At 40.3% G+C, this 27,892-nt stretch overlaps 1 protein-coding gene and 1 long non-coding RNA gene across 7 annotated transcripts; one reads left to right on the top strand and one right to left on the bottom strand.

Annotated features, from left to right (window-relative positions):
• Positions 1 to 16: 16 nt before the first annotated feature.
• LOC126921740 (serine/threonine-protein phosphatase 2A 56 kDa regulatory subunit epsilon isoform-like) lies at positions 17 to 27,830 on the bottom strand. Of its 2 annotated transcripts, XM_050733564.1 has the most exons (10): positions 26,923 to 27,830; positions 26,556 to 26,849; positions 3,606 to 3,802; positions 3,330 to 3,524; positions 3,097 to 3,227; positions 2,894 to 3,011; positions 2,505 to 2,780; positions 2,188 to 2,417; positions 1,904 to 2,055; positions 17 to 1,820 (listed from the first exon to the last, which is right to left on the bottom strand). In XM_050733564.1, coding segments are annotated over exons 1-9 (1,590 nt in total). In that variant the 5' UTR covers positions 26,924 to 27,830; the 3' UTR covers positions 17 to 1,820; positions 1,904 to 1,907. The 2 variants fall into 2 exon arrangements, with proteins under 2 accessions (XP_050589521.1, XP_050589522.1); XM_050733565.1 differs by lacking the exons at positions 26,556 to 26,849; positions 26,923 to 27,830 and adding an exon at positions 23,613 to 23,752.
• Positions 18,921 to 25,884, top strand: LOC126921796 (uncharacterized). 5 transcript variants are annotated; one of them, XR_007712546.1, is made up of 6 exons: positions 18,921 to 20,246; positions 20,381 to 21,163; positions 21,355 to 22,468; positions 22,542 to 22,922; positions 23,429 to 23,563; positions 23,643 to 25,239. It is a non-coding gene; the product is annotated as an uncharacterized LOC126921796 (long non-coding RNA). The 5 variants fall into 5 exon arrangements; XR_007712544.1 differs by lacking the exon at positions 21,355 to 22,468 and adding an exon at positions 25,248 to 25,884 and having other exon boundaries at positions 18,926 to 20,246; positions 23,643 to 25,047; XR_007712545.1 differs by lacking the exon at positions 21,355 to 22,468 and having other exon boundaries at positions 18,928 to 19,967; positions 20,061 to 20,246; positions 23,643 to 23,973.
• Positions 27,831 to 27,892: the final 62 nt, after the last annotated feature.

The raw sequence follows: 27,892 nt of genomic DNA, 5'->3' as shown, positions 1-27,892 counted from the left end.
TTTTTTTTCTGCCGCAAAGTATGGAAGTACTTATTTGCAATGGTTTCGTATCCAATTTTTGTAATTATGCTGTCATACAAATGCAGTTTTTACGATATAAAAAAAATATTAATATATCGTTAGAATTCCTTATTGTAGTATATTTGGAAATGTACTAAAAACTAAGTTAGCCCAAACATAATAATTATTAAAATTCTGTATTACTGTCGGAAAGATAGATGAAATGCTTGTATATCTAAAAAGAAAGAAAAAGAAAAAAAAAGGAAGAAAGAAAAAAGAAAATAGGCCACGACAAAATATTTTAGTAATCTATAGTGTTACTGATGCTTAATCAAGCAGCGCTTAAGAAAATTAGAGAGTAGAAATAAATTAGACATTCGTTTAATAAAGTGTCTATTTATGCGTATAGAACTCTTATGAATTTATCCGTATTGTTTTTTTTTTTTTGAGTCACATTACAGCATTTACAATAATTATTTATTTCAATTTATATTTGAACTAATTTTCATGAAGTGGAGATAAACAGTGTACAATGTAAACAAAGTATGCTATGAGATGAGGTAAAACATATTTGACATAAAAAGAATGGAAAATAAAACATAACAAATATGTTAGATGTGTTTCTCAGCTACTTCATGAAAATATGAGCAAGCTGTCACTCATTTGTTAACCATCTATTTATTAAGAGCTACTATTGTTTATTATTATTATGCAATGGTAAGAAACTTTAAAAACGATCCCACGTCTTTGCGGTGGCCTGTGGGAGCACAGCTCCGAGTAAATCTTATGCATTGTATCTCTATTATTTATTATATTTATAAGCAATGGATATTTTGGTACAATTAAATTTTTTTATTGTATACTTGCCCCTCGCATCTTTATTTTTTTTATTTATTTTTTATTTAAAAAACAACATATATTTTTTACGTTTTTTGTTTCAATGAATTGAACCTTATTATTCAATAATATTATTTCCGATATGCGACGAGCATATCGTCACGGCTCTCTTTCTTTGAAAAAATTTATTCCGTTTGCTGCGGGCATGCAGTCAGCACAATGTTAGTATTTGTAGCACATCGGTCTGTACGTTACACGTATTTACCACAGTTCAGTGTATTCGTGTATGTGTAAATGTGTAATTTGTATCATCAATAGTACTATATTTTTATAATATATTGTATTATATATATATTTATATATATTTATATATTTACCTAATTTTATTATGTTTTGTTATAGTTATCATTATCATTAATGCGAATATATGATACATTTCAAACAACGTCCCTGCTGGCTCTGTTGGAGGTGAGAATCAGAGTAAGGTGGGTCAGTCGTGAGAGGACATTAGCCATTTAGAAACTGAAGCAAATGTCACATGCAAAAATCAATATTATAACAATATATTTTATCTATTTGAATTTACATCTTGATCGTCTCCTCCCACCGAGCGCAGCTACACCTTAGTTCAGAAGGGACTAAAACATCGTCGTATTATGTGCTGACACTGAGTACATTGTACAACTTAAATCATTGCTATTAAAGAAAAAGGAAAAAAGAAAAGTAGAAATTAATGTACACAATAAAAATATTAGAACTCATCAATCATTGCATCGAAGAAGAATAAAACTACTGATTCTTTCATTTTTCTCTTCTCCACTTCGCCCGTTAGGCTAGTAACTAATGAAAGAAATTACATTACATCAAGAATGCCATTGTGAGACACTTTGCTCCACTAACAACAGTAATTTTTGCATGTAGTGTATGGACAATCGATGTAAACTAAGGGCTAATGATTGGGTAATTTGGGAGTGAATTTCCACCTGTAATAATAATACGTTTATTGAATGTTATATATATTTATGCACTCAGAATATGAAATTATTTAATGGATATAGTTAGTTACCAGCTCAAGGGCGGGCTCGTGTCGTAGGTGTTGCTGTGGCAGGAACTGGATTGTTGAAGGTAGCAGCAAGAGCAAGCGCATTACGTCGTTCTACCTCCAATTCAGTCAGTTTTCTCCACAATTCGTCTCTTTCCTTTTCTCTCTTCTTTTCTCTGACATTATAAAATATTTCTATAGATTACGCAAAAAGCTACCGACGAGTTTTTATTTAGTTGTTTTTCGGAAAGAACTAAGCATCTTTTAATAGTTATTTCATTATTTTCGTAAAATGTAACACTACTTACTTTTGCCTTTCAGACTTATAGCTGGCAGTAAGTTCATCGAAGAGCTTGCTATTCATTTCCATAAATGTTTTTAAAACGTTATAAACAAGGGCTACGATCGTCTGATTCCAATGTTCCTTGCTAATTCTATACAATGCCGGGAACATAATTCCCATTATTACATGATTGTTTTCTTCAATTAGAGACATTATATATTCATTATTCCAATAGTACAGTGCTCTTTCTGCAACCTATGGATAAAGGAATTTTGTTGGTAAAAAAATTTTAATGATACTTTTGTGTTCTAAATTATCCTGTAAAAAATATCTCTCAAATACCTGAAAGTGTGGCGAAGAGACACAACGTGCAATTTGCCTGAATAAGGGTTCTTGTATTTTAACAAATTGGTTAAGTTCTATCACGTCCAAGATCTCTTCAATTTCACCAAGGAACATTACCTCCTTCTGGCTACATATTTTAGGCCAGAATTTCAGGAGGCCTCGTATAACAGGCTCTGTTAGGGTTGCATCCTTTTCAAGAAATTGTACCACACAATAAGCTAACTGTGCATGATATAACGATAAGCACTTTACTTTATGTAGTGGTAACAGCACCTGTAACAAAATAACAATACATAAATCACATTGTAAAATATATTTTCAATGTATATTAATTTACTCTCATTATATAATCAGCTTTCTTATTTTTATTTTTTTTTTTTTTTTACCTTAACTAAGAACTGTTTGTGCTCAACTTTTAAAGGAAGAGCAAAACCATTTATAATGCTACCCAAAATTTCAAGAAGTTCACCAACTCCATTGAAATGCTCAGTTTCATATACAAACCTATAAGAATAAGCAGTTAAAGAAAAAATGTATTTTATACATATATATCATATATTGCACGAATTTTGTTACTTTATTCAGATACCTCAAGAAAATGTTACTGATTTGTTTGCGTATAAAGGCTCTAAGACCAAGGAACTTCCCATAAATACGATGCAAAACAGTTTTCAAAAAATCCCTTTCCCTAGGATCCTCAGAATCAAATAACTCCAGTAACTACGAACAGATAACAAATATACTATTGAATCAATTAATCTATTATTAACAATAAGTGTTAAATATAGAAATATTATATGTTATAAGTTGCAAATTTTATACCTGTAAAACAAATTTTTGGTCAATAACTTTTTTGCCAATCGTAGGTTGAAAATCTGAAGATTCAAGAAAGCGTAAAAAGAATTCATAAACCAATTGCAAATGAGGCCAACTCGCCTCCAATGTTGGGTCATCTTCTTCAGGATCAAAATCGGGAGTATCACTAGGTGGTAATGTGCGAAATAGATTTGCAGAAATCTTCAACAAACGTATTATTATGTCGAAAATATTCTACGAATTAAATGACAGGTGTAAACATTATTCTTATGCTATATTTACCATTTTAATGATTTCGGGATATACAGGCTCTGTAAGGACGCCTCGACCAGCTGTGATGTATTCGACTAATTCATTGAGTGTACTACGCTTAATTTCTTTGCCTTTAAGATCCGCCATCGGATCCATAAAATCAAAAGTCACACAACATTGCCGGAGTTTTCGGATGAACAGATCTTCCTGTTCCGACGGTGTAACATCTGTAACATTTCAATAATCCCATTTAAATTAAATGCAATACACATTTTTTTATAAAAATTTTCTAACTTGTATGTATATCGCTATAAGTACCCTACTAAATTAAGTTTCATCGTAACTTACGATCATTAATGTCGTTATTACATAGTTCATAATATTAATAACTCGATATATCAGCTATGAAGAGCATCAATCCTAATGTAGTAGGATGAGCAAACCGTGAAGAGTTACTTCTAGTTTGTTTATGGACTGCAGTAACATCTTTGGAGTTGGTTTCGAATACCGTCAGTAATAAATTTATTCTATCAAACGGATCTACATGACCAATGAACAAAGAGATATCTAACTGAGCATTTTTACTCCTTTCTCTTTTCTTTAAATAAATATATTCGTTTCTTCTAAATTTCGATAATTTAACTTTCGATGGTGACGGATTTACCATGAAGTACAAAAGTGAAGTAAAGATTCTTACTAAAAAGTAAAAAAAAAAAAAAAAAAAAAAAAAGGAATTTGGAATGAGGCAAATAGAAAAAATAATTATCTTTTGGTATTTATTGAATATGTTTTTTTGCTTATAAACATGTGATCATAGACTTCTTTCTTGTTATTGTACCGGCAAATTGTTCGATATCTCAGTTGAGGTTATACATGTCAAGTGAGGTTATGGTATAAACGACGCGCGCGCGCCATGCGGCGCATATGTAGTCGAATGTTGGCAGCACTGTAAGCAGAATATAATAAATGTCTTTTAGAAGTGTTCAAGCGCCACAGTGATTTTTCCATCGCTTTTAAGCGTTAGATGTCTTTATTTTTCTTTTTCTAAAATGCAATGAAGTATAATTCTCCTCCGTTGCTACATTTTTAATTATAATCTCGATGAATCGCAGTCACATGACAATATATATATAGAACATGTTTTCCAAATATTTCAAGAGAAAGTAGACCGATCAAATTTGTTTATCTGTTACTCATATTAGATTTTCTGTTTTGTGTTTGATGCCTCACTGGCGTCAGTTCTAATCGTTAATTACCCGTCCGTTGATTTAAACGACTCTTGCTAATTTACTCTGCCTTGAGAATTCGTTTGCCTTGTGCACAAGTCAACGTTTATTTTTAAAATGTCTACAACGTCTTATTACCGATAAAACGAATACGTTCGTTTAAAAACTGTCGGAAAATACGTACAATGATTCATGAGTACAGTTGGGAACCTAACCGTGTATAATGGCACGTAGCAAAAATTCAAATCAATCTTTTTTATATTTTCCATAATCTTTTCTCAGCCATCATTAGTAATTCGATTCATGAAACTATTATATTTCATTTTACATTTTAGAATATGTAGGCGCCACGAAAGTGGAAGTTCGTTTCACTTAAACGTAGCAGTGAGTTCTGACCTAATTTATACTCTTGCATAATTGATACGCGATCGTGATGTCAGATGCCGGCAGGGGAACATACATAAATCGATATTCAAAGGAGAATCAATGAAAAAAAGACAGCTATATACAGAAAGGCAATGCATGATTTCCACCGAAGATTGGTGAAGTCATATATCGAGAGACGACGAAACGACGAAACGACGTCTGATCGCAGCCGCGCTTTATTGAAAATTTTTAACGAGAAAATAGCTGCCGCGGTATAAATTACTGAGTTCTATTAGCGTGTCTATTCGAGAGAGAGAGAGGGAGAGAGTTGAAAGTTCTCCAGCATGTTAGATGGAGATTTCATTCATCGGAGCGATAGAAAAGGAGAACAAGAGGAAGAGCGCAAAAGACTACTGCCTTTCCTCGGTGTCCTCTTTTTCTTCTCATCCGTCAACCCCACTCTCTGGCCATTTCTCAGTTCCTATTTCTTTTTGCTCGTAAGGTATTGATTTACCTAGGTGGTGAACTTTAAACTCGCATCACCACTCGTTCCCTCATTCATCTTGCGGCCTTTGATGGTAATGCAAGGAAAATTACGCTCGTCGCGACAAATTAGGTAATGAATCTTCTCTATGAGCTGCCATTTTCTATTTTTGCCACTGAAAGGACAAAAATTATCTTGTGATCCGTGAATGGGATTAAAATGTGCAAAACGGTAAATTCGTATGTCCTCGCGAAGCATTTTACACGCGTGCCTGCATTTGTACGTGTCTTACGTTGGATTTGAATTATAGATTAGGTCAGAATTCGTAACTCAGGAATCTGTAAGGTATATCGGATAGACAATTAAAACGATTAACAATCATATATAATCGATAACGTGCAAATGTATATATCTATAGCTTTTCAAATCGTAGATTACGCTATCGGGTAAGATAATTAACGTAGAAGGCCGTGACGTTAAAGCAATGTCGCTATTTGCTTGTTAAAGCGAGCTTCCGTGATGTGATACTCTATAACTGTTTATTATAATGCGAAATCTACGATCTTTGAAACGGATCAATAGCAACGTGTTTTATCAATGTGTAGATAAAACAATCGATTCGCAGATACTTGCTTATATCACGCAACCTTTTTCTTTAATCTTTTTATTCGCTAAAATAATAACTATTCGCCGATATACAATCCAATATTCCTTCATCATATCCTATCGTATTGTATTTCTCTCAATTATATTGTTTTCTTTTGAATTGGCCATGCACTGGTGCAACAAATCAATCAGAAAGTTCCCATTGAGCGTAAAAAACCATTTGGCTTGCACTTTATATTCTATCAGCCGCCGATCGCTTCACGCTCGATCCTCGCGTCAAGAAGATCTCGCCAAGTAATTGAAAATGATCCGGATCATCTGGAGGCGGAATGAATTAACGCGAGCTGCTAGCCGACTCGATGGAAAAACGTGGATAGTGGATGGTAAAAAGCAGTCGAGAAAAAGGGAAAGAACAAAGGGGAGGATGAAAGGGAAGAAAAGAAAGAGCGGAGGATAAAAGGAGTGAAAGGAACGGCAGTAAAATCTTAGCAGCTGATAAAGTTGAAAGGATGCTCGGAGGTGAATGCAAGGAATTACAAGACCGTACGTTCTTGCATAAAAGTCGTGTGTACACTGTGCACGCACGATCGCGAGTATGACGCTCGTCGGTCGAGTAGCAAGTCATTAAAACGTTCTCCTGGCGAAGATCGTTTTAATCGGTAATCGAGAAACGGCCGGCGTGACGTCTCCGCTACATCAGCTTTTATTTAATAACGTTACTCTCTTCAATTACGTTGGTCTGTACTGATCGTCTCGATTTTACCAGTTTATGTAATTGCACCGTACGATACGCGTACAAAGGAAAGAGCACGAAGGCGTGAAGTACGTGAGCACACGATGGATGAATGAAATTTCGAGGCAATGATTTTTGGCCGCGATCACGAACGTTAGTATATCGCTAAAGTGGCCGGTAAAAATAGCCGATAGGTGGCTCCCGGCGTACCACGATTCACGAGCTTCGTTCGAATATTACCAGACGCTATAATCGATTGCAATGGGAAACTCGTTTTTCGCGTTTGCCAGTGAAGAAGAAAAAAGAGTGCATACATAAGCCGTTGAGAAGTCACATGGATCAACCTCGTAAGTTGGAAAGTACAGAGAAGCGATAAAGTTACAAACACTGTCTTCCAGATTTACTTTACAAACTTACTATTCTTTCGAATTCTATTTACTTCTACTTTTAATTATTTCTTGCGATAAGCAAACTTATGGGAGCTGGAAAAATCGATAAAGAGTGGAGTTGGTCAGTTTGACCGACCGAGAAGCTCGTATACAGCGAGGTAAATGGAATATTCGCAAAGAGTTCGAGTCAAGGGTGTCCTGTACGAAATATCCACATATTTTAAAGGAAATTCTCTGCCGAATCGATGGTGATAATTGCATAGCTGCATTTTGCTCGAGACACCAAAGCGCACCGAGTCGAAACGACGATTTCGTAATTCACGGACGCAGCCCGTGCGTAACAGATGGCCTTTATCACGGCGGATAAAAAGAGACACATGATGCGATCTATCGATAAAGATGTAGATGTCATCTGGCGATGAATTTAGTTGGAAGCACCGATCGAAAGTATATAGAGTATACCATCGGACTGGGAACGCGGATACGCGTGAAATGCGCCACCATCAATTGCGATCTACTTATTGCGAACGCGTCGTGTGTGAAGTATAGGTGAAATCGCCAGCTGAATATTCCAGCTATGCGACCTTGCCAATGCGTTTAAGCGACGCGGATGGTAATCGCGCGAGCGCGACCGATGTTTTCGGTATGGCGAAAAACGACCACGAAAACATCGAGGGAGAATTAGATTGGGGCAAAGGCGATCCATTGATTCGAGCTTCGATCAGGTTATAAGGAATCGACCTTACATTGATCAAATTTGAGAACACCTTTAGATACAAACGCGAGACACGACTTTCGACTAAAACTGTCCTTCTTTCCCTCTCGTTTGTCGTTATTTTCACCAGCGATTGAGATTTCGACGTCGACGTGTTTCGATGGTAGAAAAGTGCCAGAAGAGGAAGGTAAGAGAGGAAGAGGGAGGATGGGAACTCGATGAACAAAGTTTGTTTGGTTTATTTGCAGATCGGCGAACGAGTCACGAAGCAATAATCGTTGTTTTCTTTATGCAATCGGATAGCCTCGATAATTTCGTATATTTCGATACGCGGCCACGGCACGAGGAGAGCCTCGATTATTTCGCTTCATTTATTTTCGTCTGCCGGCAAACATCGTCCGTTCCACTGGCAGGCATTCTCGACGTAATTAAAAACAGGAAACTTTTCTAGAGCACGATGAAACACGTCGACTGTCGCGGCTATTGGCAGCACCGGCGAAAATAATCGGAAGCGCCTCTCCGTTCTAGCTTTGTCGTTCGTCCAACTTCAATCACGATTAATTGGTTTTGCTTTATCGATGCGTCGCCCGTACATAATAATTATCCTCGGGGAATGGACCACGTTGTCGCGGGCCTAAGTAACTTTGCTTTCTACCAGACTACGCCACGTGGCCTCGATGAATTTATCGAATTATGCGATTCTCCCTCTCCTTCTGCCGCTTTATTTCTCTTGCCCTCTCTGTCTCACACACGCAAACGCGTCGGTGTAGCACGCGAAAGGCACACGCTTGTAACGTAATACAAAGGAGAAGAGGAGGACGTCCGGTTGTTGCCAAAAGGTAGCACGCGCCAGGAGCGGAAGATGAAGGAAGGAAATCATCGTCGAGATCGTCGAACGTCATTCGCGAATGACGACACCCGTGCCTCTTCTGCCGGACATTCGGAGAATTGACACTGTGCCCGGAATCGGCGGCTTGCGACTCGTCCAAAACATAATTAGGATTTCGCTAGCGCACCACGACGATGTCCGTGGCACGCGGTGCGCCGTGTCGCATGTCGGAAGTGCGATCTTATTATCCGTTATTAGCAGAGATCGAGTTTGCATCATGCGAATCAGGGTCGCGGGCTGTGTGTTCCGATCAAATGCAAGGGAAGCGTCCAGCGCTGTCACGTTTTTGAGCGGCCGCCTTTTTCCATTTTCGTTGTCATCGTTGACGTAAGAACAGAAGCTTTATTCTGACGTAATCTGACCGTTACGTTTATTCGCACGGATAATAGGATGCACGACGAACGACGAACGGGAAAATGTTAGCGAAAACGACGAAGAAGATTAGGAGTATGAAAGAGGCTTGTAGCGGAAAACGAGCGAAGCAGAAAATAGAAAAATGTATATGCTTGATGGCAGAAAGCTGCAAAGTTAGAATTATGCGTGGTCGGCGACGAATCACGTACACGATCATCTACCGATCTAGCGTGTACGTATTTATAATTTCATTCATAACACGAGCTGCACTTTCACGTACTCTGCCGACCGTAGTCGTAACGTTCGTGGCCTTGTAGCATGAATGCTGCTTTTACGACTACATTCGCCCACCGCATGATTCTTTGACGCAACGAAAGAACGTCGAAACGAGTATCGCAGCGATCTGGCTACGCTTTATTCCTCCTTTCCTCGTGCAAAATTACAGTCAGGCTACGACGCTCCAATTATCAATTTACGAAACCAAAAACGATCGTCGAAATGCGAATACGTCGATTCGACGCCGATCGTTTATACACTGTGTGTCACATTGGACAAAGAAAAGCCGAGGAAAGGAGAACAAAGCGGTGCCGGAATCGCGTCACGTACATCTGGCTCTTTCTCCGCTATCACCTCAACCGTGGCTTGCTCGAAGTTCACCAGCTACAAGAACAAAGACCATCGTAGGTCACGGAACGAAGAAGATAGAAAAGAAGGCTAAAGGAATACCGGAAACGATCCACCTGCTCGATTCTCGCGTTCTTCCCTTTAACGATTGTCGCTGAACGATCGGTGGTGTTACGAACCGGAAGCGAATGTTTTCAAACAAGGGGAAACGCGAATTTGCCTAACTTGAATCAACGCGAGCTAAACGATCTCGGATTACGAGGGTTTGTTTAAGGGTTATTTAATATTGCTCGCTTAAACGCACCACCTGGAGAAACTTTCATGGGCACGTTCAAGCTATTATAATTCCGTTGGCCAATTCACGGACGTGACACAGAAAATACAGGTCGAAATTGCTGTACAAAATAACGGATGTGACTGGAAGCACGGTAACGATATTTTATCTTTTAATACCAAGTGGTTAGCGGTGTATTTGACGTTGCAAAAACTGTGTCGGGAGCAGCACGAGGACTTCGTTTCGCGAGAAGGTACATGGTAAAGGGGTGGAGCATAGCGAGGTACAAACGTTCTCGGATCGGATGTCGAGGAAAAGCGGCAAAGTGTCGCGAACAGCGACGATCGAGAGGAAGGTGGGCGCGAAAAACAGAAGGCAATCTCGAGGCGTCGTTTTAATATTCTCAAAGAGCGAAGAAGAAAGAGGAAATGGACGAAGAGGTGGCGTGAAATCAGAGGACGGATGATCGCAGGTCTGAAATCGAGGACGAAGCAAGAGGCAAACGAGTAATTCGTGGTTTAGTTAGGGTTTCGGGGATGGGGGTGGGAGGCAAGCTCGAACGCTTCGAATAAAGGAAGAAGACCGGAGCAAGAAGGACAAAAAGAGATGGCCGGAAAAGAGAGGGTAGAGCGTTCGTGTGCATACTAGGAAGGAAGGAAGAGAGAGGGTGGTACTGGTAGAGAAGAGAAGGTAAAGGAGAGCGTTCGAGGCAGCCGGTCGCCGGCATTCCGGATCAATACTCCCACCGCCGTCCCTTCTCTGGGGGTTCGTTGGGTGGCCCGGCTCTTTCTCCTTCTCTCCCTTTACCTTTCACCATCGACCCTCTTCTTCCATGTCGCCCTCTCATCCTCCCGTTTTCCGCTTCTACTTCCAGCGAACGCGTATAGGTATCGGTGAATCTGCTTCGATTCTCTATCTTTCCTCCCACTCCTTACCATCTTTCCGGCATCTTTATATCTGATTTTTCTCGCGTCACCTGCTGATCAATTTATACCGTACATCCTATACATTGCATCGTGTTTTCCTTCAATTTCCTTCTCCACTGATTTCTTGACAAATATTGGAAACGATACAGGGTGGTACAGAAGGAACACGAATGGAACAGGAATCTGAGAAAATTGTGAAAACCAAGGAAACCGGCTTTCATATAAATCTGAAATTTTGCACGTTGCTCTTGCATCACCTTGTACTTGCACCTCGGTGCAGAGACAGAGAATGATTCACGCGTGTTCGCGGTAAATAATGTCTCGCAATCGACTCTGTGTCTGCTAATCGTTGAAAATTAACCTTTTGAGTGCTGTGGGCGCATATAGGTGTCTGGCGAAAGCTATCGGTGTGGACTAAGGACATATATATGCGCTTTCTGTAAGTGCCCGGCATGGGCTAAGGACGCATGTATGGGTTTTTCAATTTTTCCGAACACCTACGCAGAAGTAATACTATTACGTTTGTGTGAAATAAATATAAATGCATTCCTTACGGCAGTAAACAAATGCCAATAGTGCCTCGTTATTGTTGAAGTGATCACCACTTGTAAGAAAACTCTACATCTGGTTTTTTTAGTTTTCTCAAGCACTGAATTTTTCATACACAACTAAATTATTAACTTGTGTTATATTTACTAAATTTAGTTTTCTAGTTTATTGTTTTCTAGTTTATTACCCAAATTCTAGTTAACTGTAAATTTCAATGTTTATAATAAATAATTAAAAATAACTAAAAAATAACGCTCTTGAATCATTTAATCTCGTGCAAAAGAATTACTATAACTTATTACGATTTGCGCTTTGAATAATCAATCAACAGAGTTCAGTCTAACGAAAAAGTATTCCGTCCACAGCGATCGTCAGCGCTAGACGCGCGCCGTCCGTACGGACGACATAGGCCGCGAGTATTCAGCATTCAAAGGGTTAATAGGAAATTCGATCCTTCGACGACACTGTCACGAGAAGAATCGATGCGCAAAGTGATTCCGGTACGCGAGAATGCGCCGACCGGACTCCACGCGTGCCGTTACGTAATTCTCATTAGCAGAACGAGACGACATAACGCGAGACCGTATCTGAGATCGCGCAGGAAGGTCGACGTTCCGATGATGTCACCGAGGTGCTCTGCGCTCGGTACGCCACACGCTCCACGATCGATTCCGCGATTCAACCCTCCCGCCAGGATCTGGCTTTGCCGGCACTTTATTGCTTCGGCACAGTTAACTCCCGTCTCGTTTACGCGATACGTGACCTCCCGTATCGCGGTCCGATGCCAAGCAAACAATTTTTCCAGCCGGCTTTGCGAGTCTCTCTGTTTGGTGAATTATTCCAGGGCCAATAGGATTTAGGTGGATTTTATCGGCGATCGCCGATCTCGGTGGATATCGAGTCTCTAACTACTCTCAGCAACTTTTTCCCCCCCGGGAAATTGTCTTTATTGCTTGTAAATTCTATTCGATCTCGGTATATGGAGGTCAGAGTTCGCAAGCCTGTTTCTAATCTAGCCAGGCTCCAATAATATCGGAAGAAGAAAGAGCGCGATTAGTCGCAAATAAGCTTCGATGTATCCTGTTACGTTCATCTCTGTTATCGTCAAGCTCATTAACTTCAGGGTTTTCATCCGGTTCGCAAACCACGTGAGATATAAACTGTGAAACTAAGTGGTTTATAACGATGGAAAAGTCGAGACTGAGAGAAAGAACGAGAGTAATTCTGCATAAAGGATGAAGTTTAAAAAGCGGCCGGTTAACTGGAAGAAGTTGAAGTGAGCGGACAACGTGGTTGAAAGAGGGCGACCCGTCAAAACACGAGACGCTTTCACGAGACACCGTCTGTGGTTCCCTTTTTCTCGAAGATGGCCGCGACGCGAGCAGAATCCCTGACCTTCTTTAATTAGGAAAGCAACGACAAAGTTAACGGGCGAGAATTAACGAGGCCTGCGACCACGACGAACTCCGAGAAACGGGATCGAGGAACGTGGCGCGCAACGAGACCGTGTCTCGGATGACTCTATTAAAATTCTCTTCTATCAACGCTTCTCCTTCTGCTGTTCCCTCCTCCGCTCTCTTTTTCCTCGAAGAAAATTAACCATCGTCTATGACATCGTAAAACGTGGCACGCAATTTGTCGCCCGTAACGATCGAAAGGTCTCATTGTCATTCGATATCGAATACTATCTATGTACTTTCGATAATTGTTCGTCATTACGATGATATCATAACGAAGGAACGTCGAGAACGGTCGTCACCTCGTTTCCCGTTAACGAGCGTCGTTTTTTCGCTCGTTCGACCGTCATACATATTAATTTCGTTGGTGGACTAAAAGTTTCCAGAATATCGTTTAATTAGCACGAAGAGCTTCGGACTTATTTTTAACAAAATTGATAAAAGTAATCGTTCCGCATCGAGTTTCATTGAAATTCCTGGATGATTAAGGGAGGCGACTTTGCTCGAGCGACCCTTGTGCACCGACCCGTTTACCCGGGACCGAGGCATTCGAAATTACCATGTTGATTCAACGATGGAACGTGCCTGCCAGGAGACACTTTCGGATGATACACCGATTTACAGCGAATAAAACTTTATCGGTCAGTGTTATCGTTGCGCGGCGAGAGAAATTGCGAGAGAGTTAGGGGAGGATCGATCGATGTTTCCTCCACGCAACTTATTTTTACTCGAAAGAGAGTTTACTTTTTCACACTTTGCTTTCGTCCACCTTCTGCTCTCGTATTCCTCTCGTAGAGGTAATAATATCGACGAGAATCAAGGTGATCGTTTTAAGCGGCTCGATCCGTGTATTTCTGTATCCCTCGTCGGTGTTATTCTTCGAAGAACGGTCAACCGCGATAATCGTATTTGCTGCATAATCGTAAAGGTGTAACGTCCTCTGTCCGGATCGTGGCGAGTCGAAGGGAACTTCCCCACTGAAAGGATGTACCTTTTGCTTTCGTAACGCGCGCGTCACTGTTAAGACGTTGCTCTCTTTCTCGCTGGTTACGTAATCTTTCGAACACGCCAAAACATTACGAAACAGACACAGAATGAAAGTCCTCGAAATCTCTGTTTGCGTCCTTATTCGAAAATATTTTTGACTATCTTGAAAGTAAATCTTACTTTCGCAGTGAAATTTGGTTTCGGAGTATGAGAGACAAGTTACAGTTTAACAGAACCTGCCTATTTACTAACGTCTGACGTTTCACTCTGTCGCGAACATGGTAATTTGCGATTCTATGCTGGAACCATTGACCTCTCACCACATACAGTGCAGCATTCGCAGAGACATTCCGAGAAAGGTACGAAGAGACTAATTAGCGTGCGCCGGAACATTAAGGACTTTAGGACTCGACACTCTCAACGATTTAACTGATTTACTATGGTACGCGACACCGATACACCTAATTAAAATTTCCTCGTCTGGTATCCTTCGAAACAAACATTCGCGTTCGTGTAGATGCCGAGTAGATAGCGGTTTAACTACAGTAATTGAATTAACGATGGTATCGCGTAATCAGCGAGTATCAGCCTTTTATCGTGCTAGCTACGGCGATATAGCTTATTTCCTGTTGGAGATTTTCCGATTTTTCGCTGAGATAATAAAACAACCAATGTCTTGTTATCGACGCGTTATCGTCTCTCACGATTGGTAACAATCCCGTTTATCGAGGCATCCATAAGATTTTTTATTATTTTCGCGATATACGGCCCTCTGGATATTCGATCTAAAAAACAGTTTGTAACTTTGAAATGTTTGCGTGTTCTCTTCGTGCCGATGTCCATTAAGAAAAAGAGTATTAAAGTCAACGTTAAAATCCGAAGCTCGAGTATCTGATCGATTTGCTAATTGGATCATTAAACGTAGTAAACTGTCGCGTTAAACTCGGCCGGAGCTACGTTTTCTTCATTGCATTTTTACCATCACGATGAAGAAACGGACCCTTGACCGCGTGGTTGGTCCCAGCGACTCTTTCCGAGTAGAGCGTGTTGCGCGGCCAATAGATTTGGATGGAATCCAATCTTTGATTAAGGAAAAGGGTCTCGATCCTGTATGTGAATAGTTGTGTTTCACAGATGGACTGCTTCCAACTCCAAGGATGCTACAATGGATCGTGATTACGAAAGAAGCGGACCATCGGATGTACAACTCGATTTCACGAGCAAATTGCGCGTGTGAGATGCATGCTCGCGATACACAGACGTTCCACTTTTAATTCGATCGATAATAAAAAAGGAAAACGAGGAAAATATGTATCGAGTTAGGTCCTCGAGTTGGATCCGCTTTAATCAGCGTCGATCGTCGACAAACATCTTGAAAACGGTCGGCGTGTTTGATGTCTACAACGATCGACATCTCAGCACACAATTGTATTCCTCTGTAATGTATTCAACGAACTCGTTTCGTGTTCCAATTACTCACCACCGTCGTACCGTCGTATCTACATTTGCACAGCTTTGGTCAACCTCTTGTGTTCGCTCTAATACCAATTAAAACCATTGCCAATTTTTTCGATGTAAAGCTCGGTTTAAAGGTATCCAGGCTACAGAAAAAAATGTATAGAACTTTCTGAGACCTTCAGCAGTTCGAGAATACAAGTTTCGTGCAAGGACACCACGAAGAAACACCTTGCCGCTAGGCATCAAGCGCCCCCTAACCAGAGGAAGGAATTTACGAGCTGGAGGAATGTAAATCGATCGTGCATACTCGTAAACCGTCGTCACGATCTATCGGATGATCTTTCCGTCTATTATTCCGCTTACTTTAATTCGGTTTCAGATGCGGATCGGTTCATCACCGCGGATGAAGCCGTGTTTAATCCTCGAATAGACAAAGGCTCGATAAATCGTTCGAGGGCAGTGATTTATTTCTCAATTTTGCGATCGGTGGCGCGCGTTCAGCGGTAATTTACGACTGGAAAAAGGAAAGTGGCGTTTACCGGGCGATTCGTACTCGAGGATACTTAACGAGACTCGATGATTTTCCGCCGTGAATCACGCGTGTCGTTAATCGCGCCAAGGAACATAATTAGCAACCCACATCCCGCCTTTGTTCGACGCGATCGGCGAACAGATGCTTAATTGCTTTTCTCTTCTTTGCGCTCTTAAACTACGCCGTGCTCTTTCGAGGAACGTCATTTTTTCATCGTGCGCGGCGTACCGAGAGAAACAAAAGCGACAAAATGTAGAACTCAAGGCAATCGTGATGCCGAGACAGCGATAAATTCGCCTACCAAACAAAACACTTAATTCCCGATTGCAAATGGGCAATGCTCGTTACGTAATTGCCAAGATGACGATAATTTCATAAAAGATAAACAAAATCAACGGTTGAACGCTTGGCAGCTGACAGGGAATTCAACTTGTCGATGATACAGCCCATCGTGTTCCGAGGCAAACACTCGTGAAAGAAGCGGAGGGCAAAAATTGAAGGTAAAGTGTACGCGGTTTCCAATCGTTCCAACCACTTGGGGATTAAATCGAGTTCTACGTCGTGGATGTTCTCTCACCCTGTCCTCCGACACGATATTTTTGCTGACGATTGCGTACAAACACGAACACGGATTCTGCCGATGCCGTGGCACGCTGCTGCTCTTGCAATTGTAGCCGTATACTCCAACTCGACCAACAACTGTTGGATATCGGCTTGACCTCGACAATGACTCACGGGTCATGGTACTGACCGTTTCTCTTTCACCTAGGACTTTCTTTCCGCTTCTTCTGCATAACGAACGATACTTATGCACGTCTCAGCCCCACGAAACTCTTCTATCGATCACGGCTACTCGACGTTGCAATCCAAGTATCCGTTGCATGTACGTACATGCTTCTATACGTATCCTAGGCCTTAGAGTCATTGACTCCGTGATAATTTTCAATGACCTTTATCTATTTTTATGGCGCGGAGCTCTATGGTTTACAGACGATGCGTGTTCCGACGAACGAAACGTCTGGAAACCGAAATGCGTATATTCGATTGCTTTCAAGTATAAACATCGTCGCAATACACATCCGCTATAACCATAACTTAACGCGCATCCTATTTCTATTCCATCCGATGGTAGGAGTTCTTAGGAACGCGTCGGATTCGAGAAGCTTTTAGGCTTGATCAATCGCTGCGAGTAGACGAATAAAAATACCGAAAGAGCAAACTTGAGCGCCATGGCCATGAGCAACGATTGTTCGTGAATCATTGTACGTGTTTGCTTTTCTAACTATAAATACGGATACATGGATCGTGACCTCGTTCTTTCCTTAATTCTCAAGCACACTCGACCAACGCTCGGTCTCTCGCGACGCGTCGATGGTATCAATCAACCGAAGATTTTTCATTTCCGCAGAAAGCATTTGTGTACGAAAGCTTATGAATAACAATGATAAAGAGTGGTTAACGTCACGCGAGATAACTCGAGAAATGAACAAAGTAAGTCGATCTATAAAAGGAAGGAACTAAGCTCACGACTTCTGGTTCTCGCAATGTCAAGTCAGCTCACGTTGAAGAATTTCCTTTAACCGAGCAGTTCACTGAAAAGAATTTTCATATAGATACAATCTGTGTTGTAAAGACGTTTTGAAATTTCATTAGCACCATGGCAAGACACAACCATCGCGATTATATCGATAAAGTTCGAAACCAATCTGAAAATGTATGTACAAGTTGTAAGATGTTTACCGCGAATATATATTTGATGGAAAATTAGAACGAATAGCCATCTATACGGTAAACGTTAAAGACGGCCGCACTGAATATCGAGGTGAGATATATACTCGCAGCAAATACCTCGTACATCATCTACGTACATTTTCAGATTCCTTCGAAACTTTACGAGTATAATCAAGATCGCCGGGATCCCATTACAATGTTAATATAACACATACAGTACGTATAGTACATACGGAAAAGGTTTGTTAAGTGTGCAAATATTTTCGTGAGTCACTGTATATGTTCGAGGCAATTATTCACAGTATACGCCAACGTTTTACTGAAAATGAGCGAGATATTTTCAATAAATGTCTTGCAACTTCCGTAAACCTTTCTAAATTCGTTTCCAACTTTACCGCTATAATCGTGATAGACGCGTTTCGTTACGTTACCAATGGAATTACAAAACGTTTCCTATAATACCGCATTACGGTTTCTACAAGCGTTCCAATACCGAGCTACTTCTATATTACGTCTGTTTTCAATAAATTTCCATTTAAAAGGAACGAATAAATATGTGTATATATGTTGCACTGGAATCGCTAAATCGAAACAGCCGACACACAAAACAAACTCTGTCCCCTGGCAGGTACAAAAATGTGCGTAGAATGTCGAACGAATCGAGACCAATTAGCGGAATGGCAAAGAATGTTAAGCGCCGCGACACCATTCGTCGCCTCTCTATTCATGTGTTCTCCCCGTCCATGCACTCGCCGCTTTTCGCGCGATATTCCCTCTCCCACGTCACCGTTATTAGCGGCAGCCTGTTTTCTCCCTTTTAACGACTCCCGTCAATGTCAATGCCAGAAACGCGTACCGCGAGATTCTCTCTTCGAGTTTGTTTACGATCAGAAAGAGAGAGAGAGAGAGAGAAGTGGACAAAGGATAAAAAAGATGGATGCATATGTCACTCTATTAACATAATTATTGCGAAAACCTTGGAGATACGTACTATCCTGGCGTAAACTCGACGCAAATCGAGGCGGTTTGCCGACAGCGAGCGTGTCGTGGGCATCGATCGATGAATGGTGTTCTCGCGACCATAGTGGCGCTCGCCTCGAAAACCGTACATTTTTCACCGGAAACGGTTCAACTCTTTGACGGTGCAATAAGGCGATGAATAATTCAGAGCGAACGATTTAGAAGATAAGTTGTCTTATTATTCTTAAGGTCTGCTGCGTTTCTGATATCAGATTTGTTCGACTTATTAGAAATATGAATTTACTTTAGCGTTGAAGCACGTAAATTTCAAATATTTGTTTCATTTAACTCGTCGACGGTGTAATTAAATTACGAAGAATGTGAAACGAACAATTTAGAAAATAATTATGTAACTCGCTATTCTTAACTCTGCCGCGGTCCTCGAGTTGTTTATGTCTTAATCTTACTTTAGCTTTAACCTTAGTTTCGATCTTGCTTGAAACGAGATATCACGCGTATAAATAACAGGTCTTTCGTGTTTTGCTCAAATTTAGGACAATTTTCTAGCGATGAACGTACGGTACGCTTGAAAATGGCTCAAAAGAACCAGCGGCGCGTTAAAACGCGCTTTCCACCGAAATGGAAATACCGATCGTATAATAAGCAGATTGAGCGGATGGTGAGCTTGCTCCAGATATTCTGCAACGAGGTTTAAAGGAATTCGGCATTTATGAAGAGCAACGTGCGAGCAAGCGGAGTCATCGACGTACGAAACGAGTTCCAAAGGATTGGATGAAATTCATGGGCGTGTTTTATGTTCCGAGATTAAGAGGTGGGGGACAAACGGACGAGAATTCGAGAACGTTTCGCGTTCGTGGTACAACAGCCTCTTAATCGAATAACAGGTGTTCGAAATGGCCTCACCAGGACTGGTTTACGTCGATACTTCGTATCGTCCGAATCTCGATGCACGCCAACTCTTGCGCATCTGTTTGACACGTAAAAAAAAAAAGAGGGGTTATAAATATAGTGTGGCTTCGCGTTCATTCCCGCTCCTAGGAGAAGTTAAAAGTTGCTCGGCGTATAATTCACGCGGTAGCTTTAAGTGGTGATATTTTAGAAACAGTACCCGGTATTTATTACGTTGCCATTTTGAATTTTTCGCCTGAGATATGTCTATAAATACGTAGGCATTTATTTTCGAGTTACCATATGATGATTACAGGGAGAGGATGCAATAATTACAACTTTGCTAACTTCCTGATTTTTACGTTACTTAGTGGTGAAAAGAGGGCACTTTAATATACCGTGGCTAAAAAGACATAATTAAGAGGCGCAACCTACCCGGCCCGAAGATGTAAGCTCTTTAGCGATGGATATGAAGTTATATGAGAGAAATTAACGGCATACGGTAACGGATTTTAAAATTGTTTTCATATATATATATAGAAATAAACACAATTAACATAGAATTTTTCTAACGTACACCACATACCGCAACATTTTCTCACTCATTTTTTCTATTCTATTTTCCTATTTCGATAGAAGATTCCTTTCCATTAGTCGCGGTGATACAGTGCTCTCCAAGGAATTTTAACATATCATCGTCATTAATATCTGCGTACGAAGTAAAAAAGCAAGGAAAAAAAAAGAAGAAAAACAACTATAGTAAACAACTTGGTAAGGAGCAGACAGTAAACGACAGGAAAAGACACGCCTACGACAATTAAAGGCTTAAACGCATCATTCTAATGTGACCATTAAAACAGTTACACCACCATCTTCATTTCTTGTAATGATCGTTGAATCTAAGCGATTCGAGCATTGCTTGCGCTATAAGAGACAAACAAGGGGAAAAACAGAACATAGAAAAAAAAAACGACATAAAAGATTAGAGAAAACGAGGGAGAGAGAGAGAGAGAGAGAGAGAGGAAGGGAAGAAGAAGGCGGATACAAGCAAATAAAATCCGCGTTAAGACAGTAAGCAAACGAACGGCATTTGCGGTGTAAATGCGGCTTAAAGATTGACGCCGCACGAAACAAGCTCGCCCACTCTCATCGGGCGGAAAACTGCGCTATCATCCTTCTACACCACAATGATCTTGACAGTGACCGTAGCGATCAATGGCGCCGTCAATTAGGCGAATCGCGTACTCGGTGGCCAACGTATCGAGGACGCCGAGCCACGCGTTATCCTGGAAATTTGACGACTACTCTCAACGTCCATGTAACATGGTTCACGCGCTTCTTTCATTCTACTCTGCGTCTCAGTTCGAAAACTGGATATGACCCACTGAGGACTACGCGCAGAAATAAAACGTAAATCAAGTAAGTTACATATAACTTAAAAAAAAAGATAGTTTATCATAGCGATGTATCATCATATCCATTATACGCATCTAAACAAAATAAACAGCGAGAAGTTATCATAAAAAAGAAAATAATGTATAGATTAGTGAAAATTCTAATTCTCTAAAAGTATGTTACCATTTTCTAATTCTTCTTCAATTTTACTGTAGAGTTTCGCCAACAAAACCAATAGTTTCCTGAGATTCGTTTGTTTATTGTATTCATATGCAAATCGTGTCTTACGTTCTGGAGAAAGAAGAGATTAAATTATGCAATTCAAAATAAATAATGACTACACCGGTATTCAATAACTACGATACTATGAGGAGACACGCGAAGGAATTTCCGGGAGAGAATAAAATCATAGTAATCTTTATACACATGATATGACAAGATCGATCTAAGGAACATCTTCTGGTATTATAAAACGCTTTTCGAGAACTGGAATATTTGTTCACGGAGCATCGTTCCAGGAGAACGCGTTGCTTTATAATATCGTTGAACTAGCTTGGTTGCCTTCGCGAACGCGAACCCTTTTATCTCTTTGGAGCTGGTCGGGTTAGAGAGCAGGCCCCGCTTAATGCAATAACGTTAATGCATCACCAGACGATTTTTATTTCGTCCGCACAAAGCACGCTGGCCTTGAAGCGCGGCCGGAAACAAGGTGGATCAGTGTTATTGCAAATCTCTGAGCAGTGAATCGCGTTAAAGGGAAGGATGGAGTAAAAAAACAACTAAAGCTCATCGATAATCGTTGAATATAGCACTCTAACAAATAGGTTTCCAACGTTAAAGGTTTCATTTGTTGTCGAACGACTCTCGAATCGAATTTCTCGCTGAATTCTACTATCGTTACAAGCAGAGTAGAAAATAAGTAGTTAAAGTAAGTTAAAGTCGAATCGAACGCGATAAACGGAAGGGATGGAGAGGGGGGAGGCGCAAGACCCGTGAGAACCCTCCAGGAAACCGGAAGTGTACGAAATTAGTCCAATTTCGTGCGCGACAAGTGGAAAAACGTCGGCCACTGGCAGTGGCGACTCCACTCTCGAGGGCACACGCGTGCCGCAACGGGAATCCGCTAGGTGACTCGCGTGTGTATTCGCCGCTTAAACCCCGATTAGCCTGCTAGAGGGCCTAATAACGAGTAATACCCTAGCCGCGTCATCGAGATTAAACAGATTTCGCAACAGCTTGCGACCTCTTATGCATATACGTTCGGACTGACTTGACTGCCTATTTGGCTGCTGATTCCTCTTTAAAACCTAAGCAAATGTTCTAACATAGGTGAATTACCATTTGTACGAAACTCAATTCGTTCCTCAATCTACTAAATTGTTTCTCGTTTCCTTGATTTTAGACGAAATTGGTTCACGGTCACCGAGAATGTGCAAGGTTTAAGGAAGATCGTTTGAAATGGACAAACGACTCTATATATATATAGATGGCGTAAGGAAGTGGTAAGGAGAACGAACAGCTTGTTTTCTACTCGTCGATAAATCTGCGGCTTCTTATCTGTCAGCAGAAGATTACAACGATCGTCCGGCGATGTTGTAACAGCTAACAGCCAATGATATATTGGACGAACGAACATTGCTAGACATTTCTTCAATGACGAGTGTACCATGTGATCTAAACATACGACGACGCGTTCCTCGAACGTCATCGCTTCGACCCGTGATCCTCGGACACATTGGTCGCACAGTGTTGTCAAATTCAACCTCGAAGAACTTACTCGTTGGTAAATATTATTTACGCGTGTAAGTAGTACGTTCGGTTTAATAAAACAGAGCTGCTGTACGAGCCGAACTGTTATTGTAAATATATTATACATAAATAAATGAACGAATCCACTCTTGTCCCGTTGCTTTGTCTCGAATGGAATCAAAGGACTCGTAAAGCTGTTTCCTGATACTCAAAGAATATTTAGACACGGTTAACTCGTAATTATGAATCGTAATAATGCTGAATTAAATAAACATTTGTTGTACAGAGCCTAGAGAAGTTTTTCTAAAGGTCGTGTACTTTGATCGAAGGATGTAGAAGGTTTCAACGAGATCTTTTAATCAATCGAGGCTGATTTAATTTAGTCGAGAGTTTCGAGATCGGAAACACGGTAAAAGTTTCCCTGTCGTTTGTACCTTAACGATTAAAACTTCAAAATACTTGGGCTGCTGAGCAACGCAAACTCGTAGGCTGACACACCGGCCGCACACCTACGTGTTTCTAAATAAGTCTTATTCGTAGGTTGGCTGCACCGTGGAAGCGAAACTTATATCTTCCTCGATCTATCCGTCCGCCAAACCATTCTCGCTCGTATTATTATCTAAACGCGAATCTTCACCGCCAGCGAAGAAAACAACTCTCGTAGCGTTGCGAACCGTAAGCATTGTATATTAACTGTGTACTATTTTCGAAAGACTACACCTACCTACGAATGAAAAGTAATCAATCATGATAGCTGCTCATCGCACTTTTCATCATTGAGGAGCATCTACGGGTGAGCACTCGGCGACACCCCGCAGGACGCTTCAGCTGAAAATCCTCTCAAGCACTGCAATCGCCGGCAGGAGTTCCCCCCAAGTATGTAACCGGTCCCAAACACATTTGCCCGCTTTGGTCTTACGCCACAGACTATACTCTATGCAGCACATAAATCCCGCATGAAACCGGGCTTACCATGGCTACGACCCTAGTGCCAAGGTATTACGATTCACCACGTACTACCAGACCGTGCCTACGGTGACACGTATATCTTTGAATTAATAAAAATCATTAGTTTGTTTACAAGACGTATCAAAGTTATTGATGTAGTTATAGAATGAATGGATATTGGTTAGGTTCACGTCGATTCATCGCAACTATATTAAATATATCTCGATTCTTGTTTAACCGAAAATTACTCTTCCGTGTAACATGTGGCACCGCGTGTGTCGATACGTAAACGCACGTATACACACAATACTCGAGTGAAAAACACGTGCATATAGGTTATGTACGCGGTACGCGAGAAAGAGACGATGAGAGAAACCGAGCGTAGAAGTAAAGAGACAGGAACAAGTGTAAAGAGAAGGAGAGAAGCAAAGAAGACAGTAAGCTAGTGAACGAGCAACAGAGAAAGAGAGACTATAAGGACTACTGCCGTTTTATTGGCAGAGGTGAACGACACTGCCTACTGCAAGGTGGATGCCTGTATTTCGCATAACCGCTCGTCGTTGGAACGTGCTATGAGTTTATGGGTCACTACGTACTGTTTTCAAGCACCTTCTTACGAAAATAGTATGAATTCGTTGAATCGAAAATATGTTGACATCGGAAAGTCGGCAATGTTTGCCTTTATTATGCCTTGTTCATCTGTGTCTTGTAGTTAAAAAAAACATTATTTCTGGATAATACAATATCATTATTACATCATCTAATATCGATATTTCTTGTAAAAATAAGAATGGATAAAATAAGTGTTCTCGCGTTACAAGCATGCTCAAGATGATAACAATTACCAAATAACTGACTTATATTAAAACACGCACACGTTGTATACACCTCTTAATTTCAATGCATACACATACCCCTATGGGATTACCACATAAACGTGCAGCGACCTTTTCGAAAATTAAGAATTCATTTCACGTACAACTTCTAACTGCAAAAGATTGTACAGGTTATGTAAGAGCAATTCGAAGAACGAACAACAGAGAGGAACGGCCTGATCAACAAGAGTGGATTCTGAATTTAAGAATAATCTGATTTCGTTAACATTTGCTTAACGACTTAGCAATCAACAAGATAAAACATCAGAGCGAGCAATAACAATATATGACGTACAGTAACATGTACATAACGTGACAGAGATTTATAAAAACAGTGTATGTAAAAATACATACATATGTACATATATTTAAATTTTAGTTTTTAATTCATATAGAATTATGTGACTGCTTTCTAAACTCAATAATGAGCAATATTTGCAATTAAATTTTTCGGAAAATCGCCACTATAAAATACAAAATTTATCTATCTTTTGCGTTATGGTCATCGGCAGTTCTACACGAAATTTATATTGCAGGAAAATCGGTCGAGTAACGTGAACTGACCTCTGCTTTGCCGCTCCTCATCGATTTTCTGAACATACGTCAATACGAAGTACGCCAGACACGTATTCATGGAATTAAATACTACCTTCTTTTTCAATAGTCGATAAATAGAAATTTCTGTCAGTTTGTATAGCAGCCATGTTAAATATGTAAGGAATGAGAAATAAGATATTTTCGGTACAAACGTGCTTATCTCTAAATATTTTGAGGTTAGCTTCGGTAACTTTACGTTATCTTTATATCGAGCAATCTAATGTATAATATGCGAAAGCAATGTAAACTGCGCATTACTTAATGCTTTATCTGACATTAAATATTAAATATTAATATTGTATTGTCTTATGTTCAATGTATTTTTACAAAATTTGTATCAACTATGAAGAATTCATTTGATACACTCATTTAATTATTTGATCGTACAATTAGTAAAGGATGTGACAATTATATAAAAAAGAATTAAAGAAAAGATTAAAATGAAATGTATCTCAGAAATGTATATGTTGAAATCATTAATGCATCACCTGGTAACTTTGTTTATCACACCAGGGTATAATTCCATTTCATCTGTATATTATGATTGCTCAATAAAATTACATATATATTGCCAATTGTATAACTTCAAAAATGTTTGACCCTCGTACTTAATAAGTAGATGTATCATTATAATAATCACACTGTAAATATAATTATGTTAAATCTATTATATACAGCACATATTACTTCCAAAAATTATAAAATAACATGATCAAAGATAGTATATATCTTACATTCTCACATCTTAAAGTCATTGAAGATAGATTCGCTTAGTTGTAGCATAGGAAAGCTTATATTAAGTCAGACACAACATATTCGTATTATTATGTAATATCTCTGTATAATGGATCCACTGAATAATCCATCTCTGTATAGATGTTATAATATTATAGCTCATACTAACTACAACATCAACGATGTTCAAATAAAGCAATAAATTTAATAGTAATTCCATATATTTTAAGTGGTTACAAGAACGTATAAGAATATGATAACTTTGCTTCGTCTGAACTTGCTTTATATCTTTAAATTTAGATGAGTATTCAGAAAACTTTAGATGTAAATTCACAACATTACATTATACCCTAGAGATATTACTCAAATAAATCATGATGAAAAAGATTGTGAGTGTTTCCAATAGTTCTCATATTCACGTGTCTCAGTAGTATCTTTGTAATATTATGACAAGAATGTGAATGCAAGGAAAGTCCAAGGGAGTAAATAAAGTATAGAATATCTGAACTAACCTTTGAGCTGCGGTAATTGCTGTAGCTCAACATCTTGGGAGTTGCGATAACGAGATGAACCCTGTGATTTTTTGGATTTCTTCTTAAGAGATCTCTTGGCAAAGGGATCTATCCGGTCCACAAAAGTCGTCGACGACATGTTGAGATTAGCAGAGGCACTATGAGAGCTGGAGGGAAGTGAAATGCTGGAGGCACTTTCGTGCCTCGGCTGCACTTTTTCGGCGTTGGACGCGACTAAAGAAGATTGCATCCACCCTGAGGAGGTCGCATTCCGTGTCGAAGAAGATGAACTCACTAAACACACAAGGAAAAAGCAACACTACACGATTACGAAGCGCACGTGGTGTACTTGAACACGGTAACCTACTGGTTCAGAGGTTCCTGAAGCAGAGAGGGGTGAAAATTGATAGTAATGCGCGCATAGCACGAGGAGTTTTTCCGCGTAACAGAACTGAACGTGTTTTAATCGGAGGATGTTTGTCAAACGACGAGATCCATTAAGTTCACAGTTCGATAAAAATTCGTTGAACAATTTCTAGAGGTGGTTCTTGTATCGGTCGAGAAAAGGGGCGCGATCGCTTGTTAGGCGTTGTCACACGCGAACGCACGCCCCGTCGTACGTCGAATCTCCCACCTACACTGTGCAACACACAAGCGGCACCGTGTATTTTTCTTGATCATATGTGGATTATGCGTTACCTGAAACCACGACCGGCCGTTTGGTCTGTGGCTCACTTGTTCGATTTTTCTCCGTTCGAACAAATATTTGATTCACGCCACCGGGAGACTGTGGAACGGCTGGCAGGCTTACCGTACCGTGCCTGCGTGTCGGATACCAAGTCGTGAAACAAGCACCGTTACGAAATAGCTTGTAACTTCTTTAGAAACGGTGTTTCGCCGCGTGAAATCTATTCCACAGAATTATCTTCCTTCCGCACGCGGTAGCCGCACTCCGCTCGCGCAGCTAAACGCACACACTCACTTAAACGCTTCGATGAGGGACACTGAGGCTCGAACAGCACTCGGCCGCCATCAGCTGCTCGGACCGACGAGCTTCTTTCATTTTTGCCGGAACGACCGACAGACCGTCAGGCGCTAAGTCCTGCCGAGACCTCTTCCAACAGTGTACCTTTTATTACGCGTACACAAGATACTACAATTTCGGCATCTACCGCACGTAAAATTTAAATTAAAAAGAAAAAAGGATCCTTCCACCGTCGCCCTCTTCACTTATTGAAAACCCGTCAAGAGGTGCCTTGTGTGCCTGAAAATAGTAATGTGCACTCGACAATCATCGGCCGGAGATTCCCGATCAAACACGAACATCCACGATCGCC

This window comes from Bombus affinis, chromosome 11, assembly GCF_024516045.1.
Source record: "Bombus affinis isolate iyBomAffi1 chromosome 11, iyBomAffi1.2, whole genome shotgun sequence".
Taxonomy (NCBI): Eukaryota; Metazoa; Arthropoda; class Insecta; order Hymenoptera; family Apidae; genus Bombus; species Bombus affinis.
The sequence above is the reverse complement of the archived record's forward strand: the minus strand, read 5'-3'. Positions and strand labels throughout refer to the sequence as shown.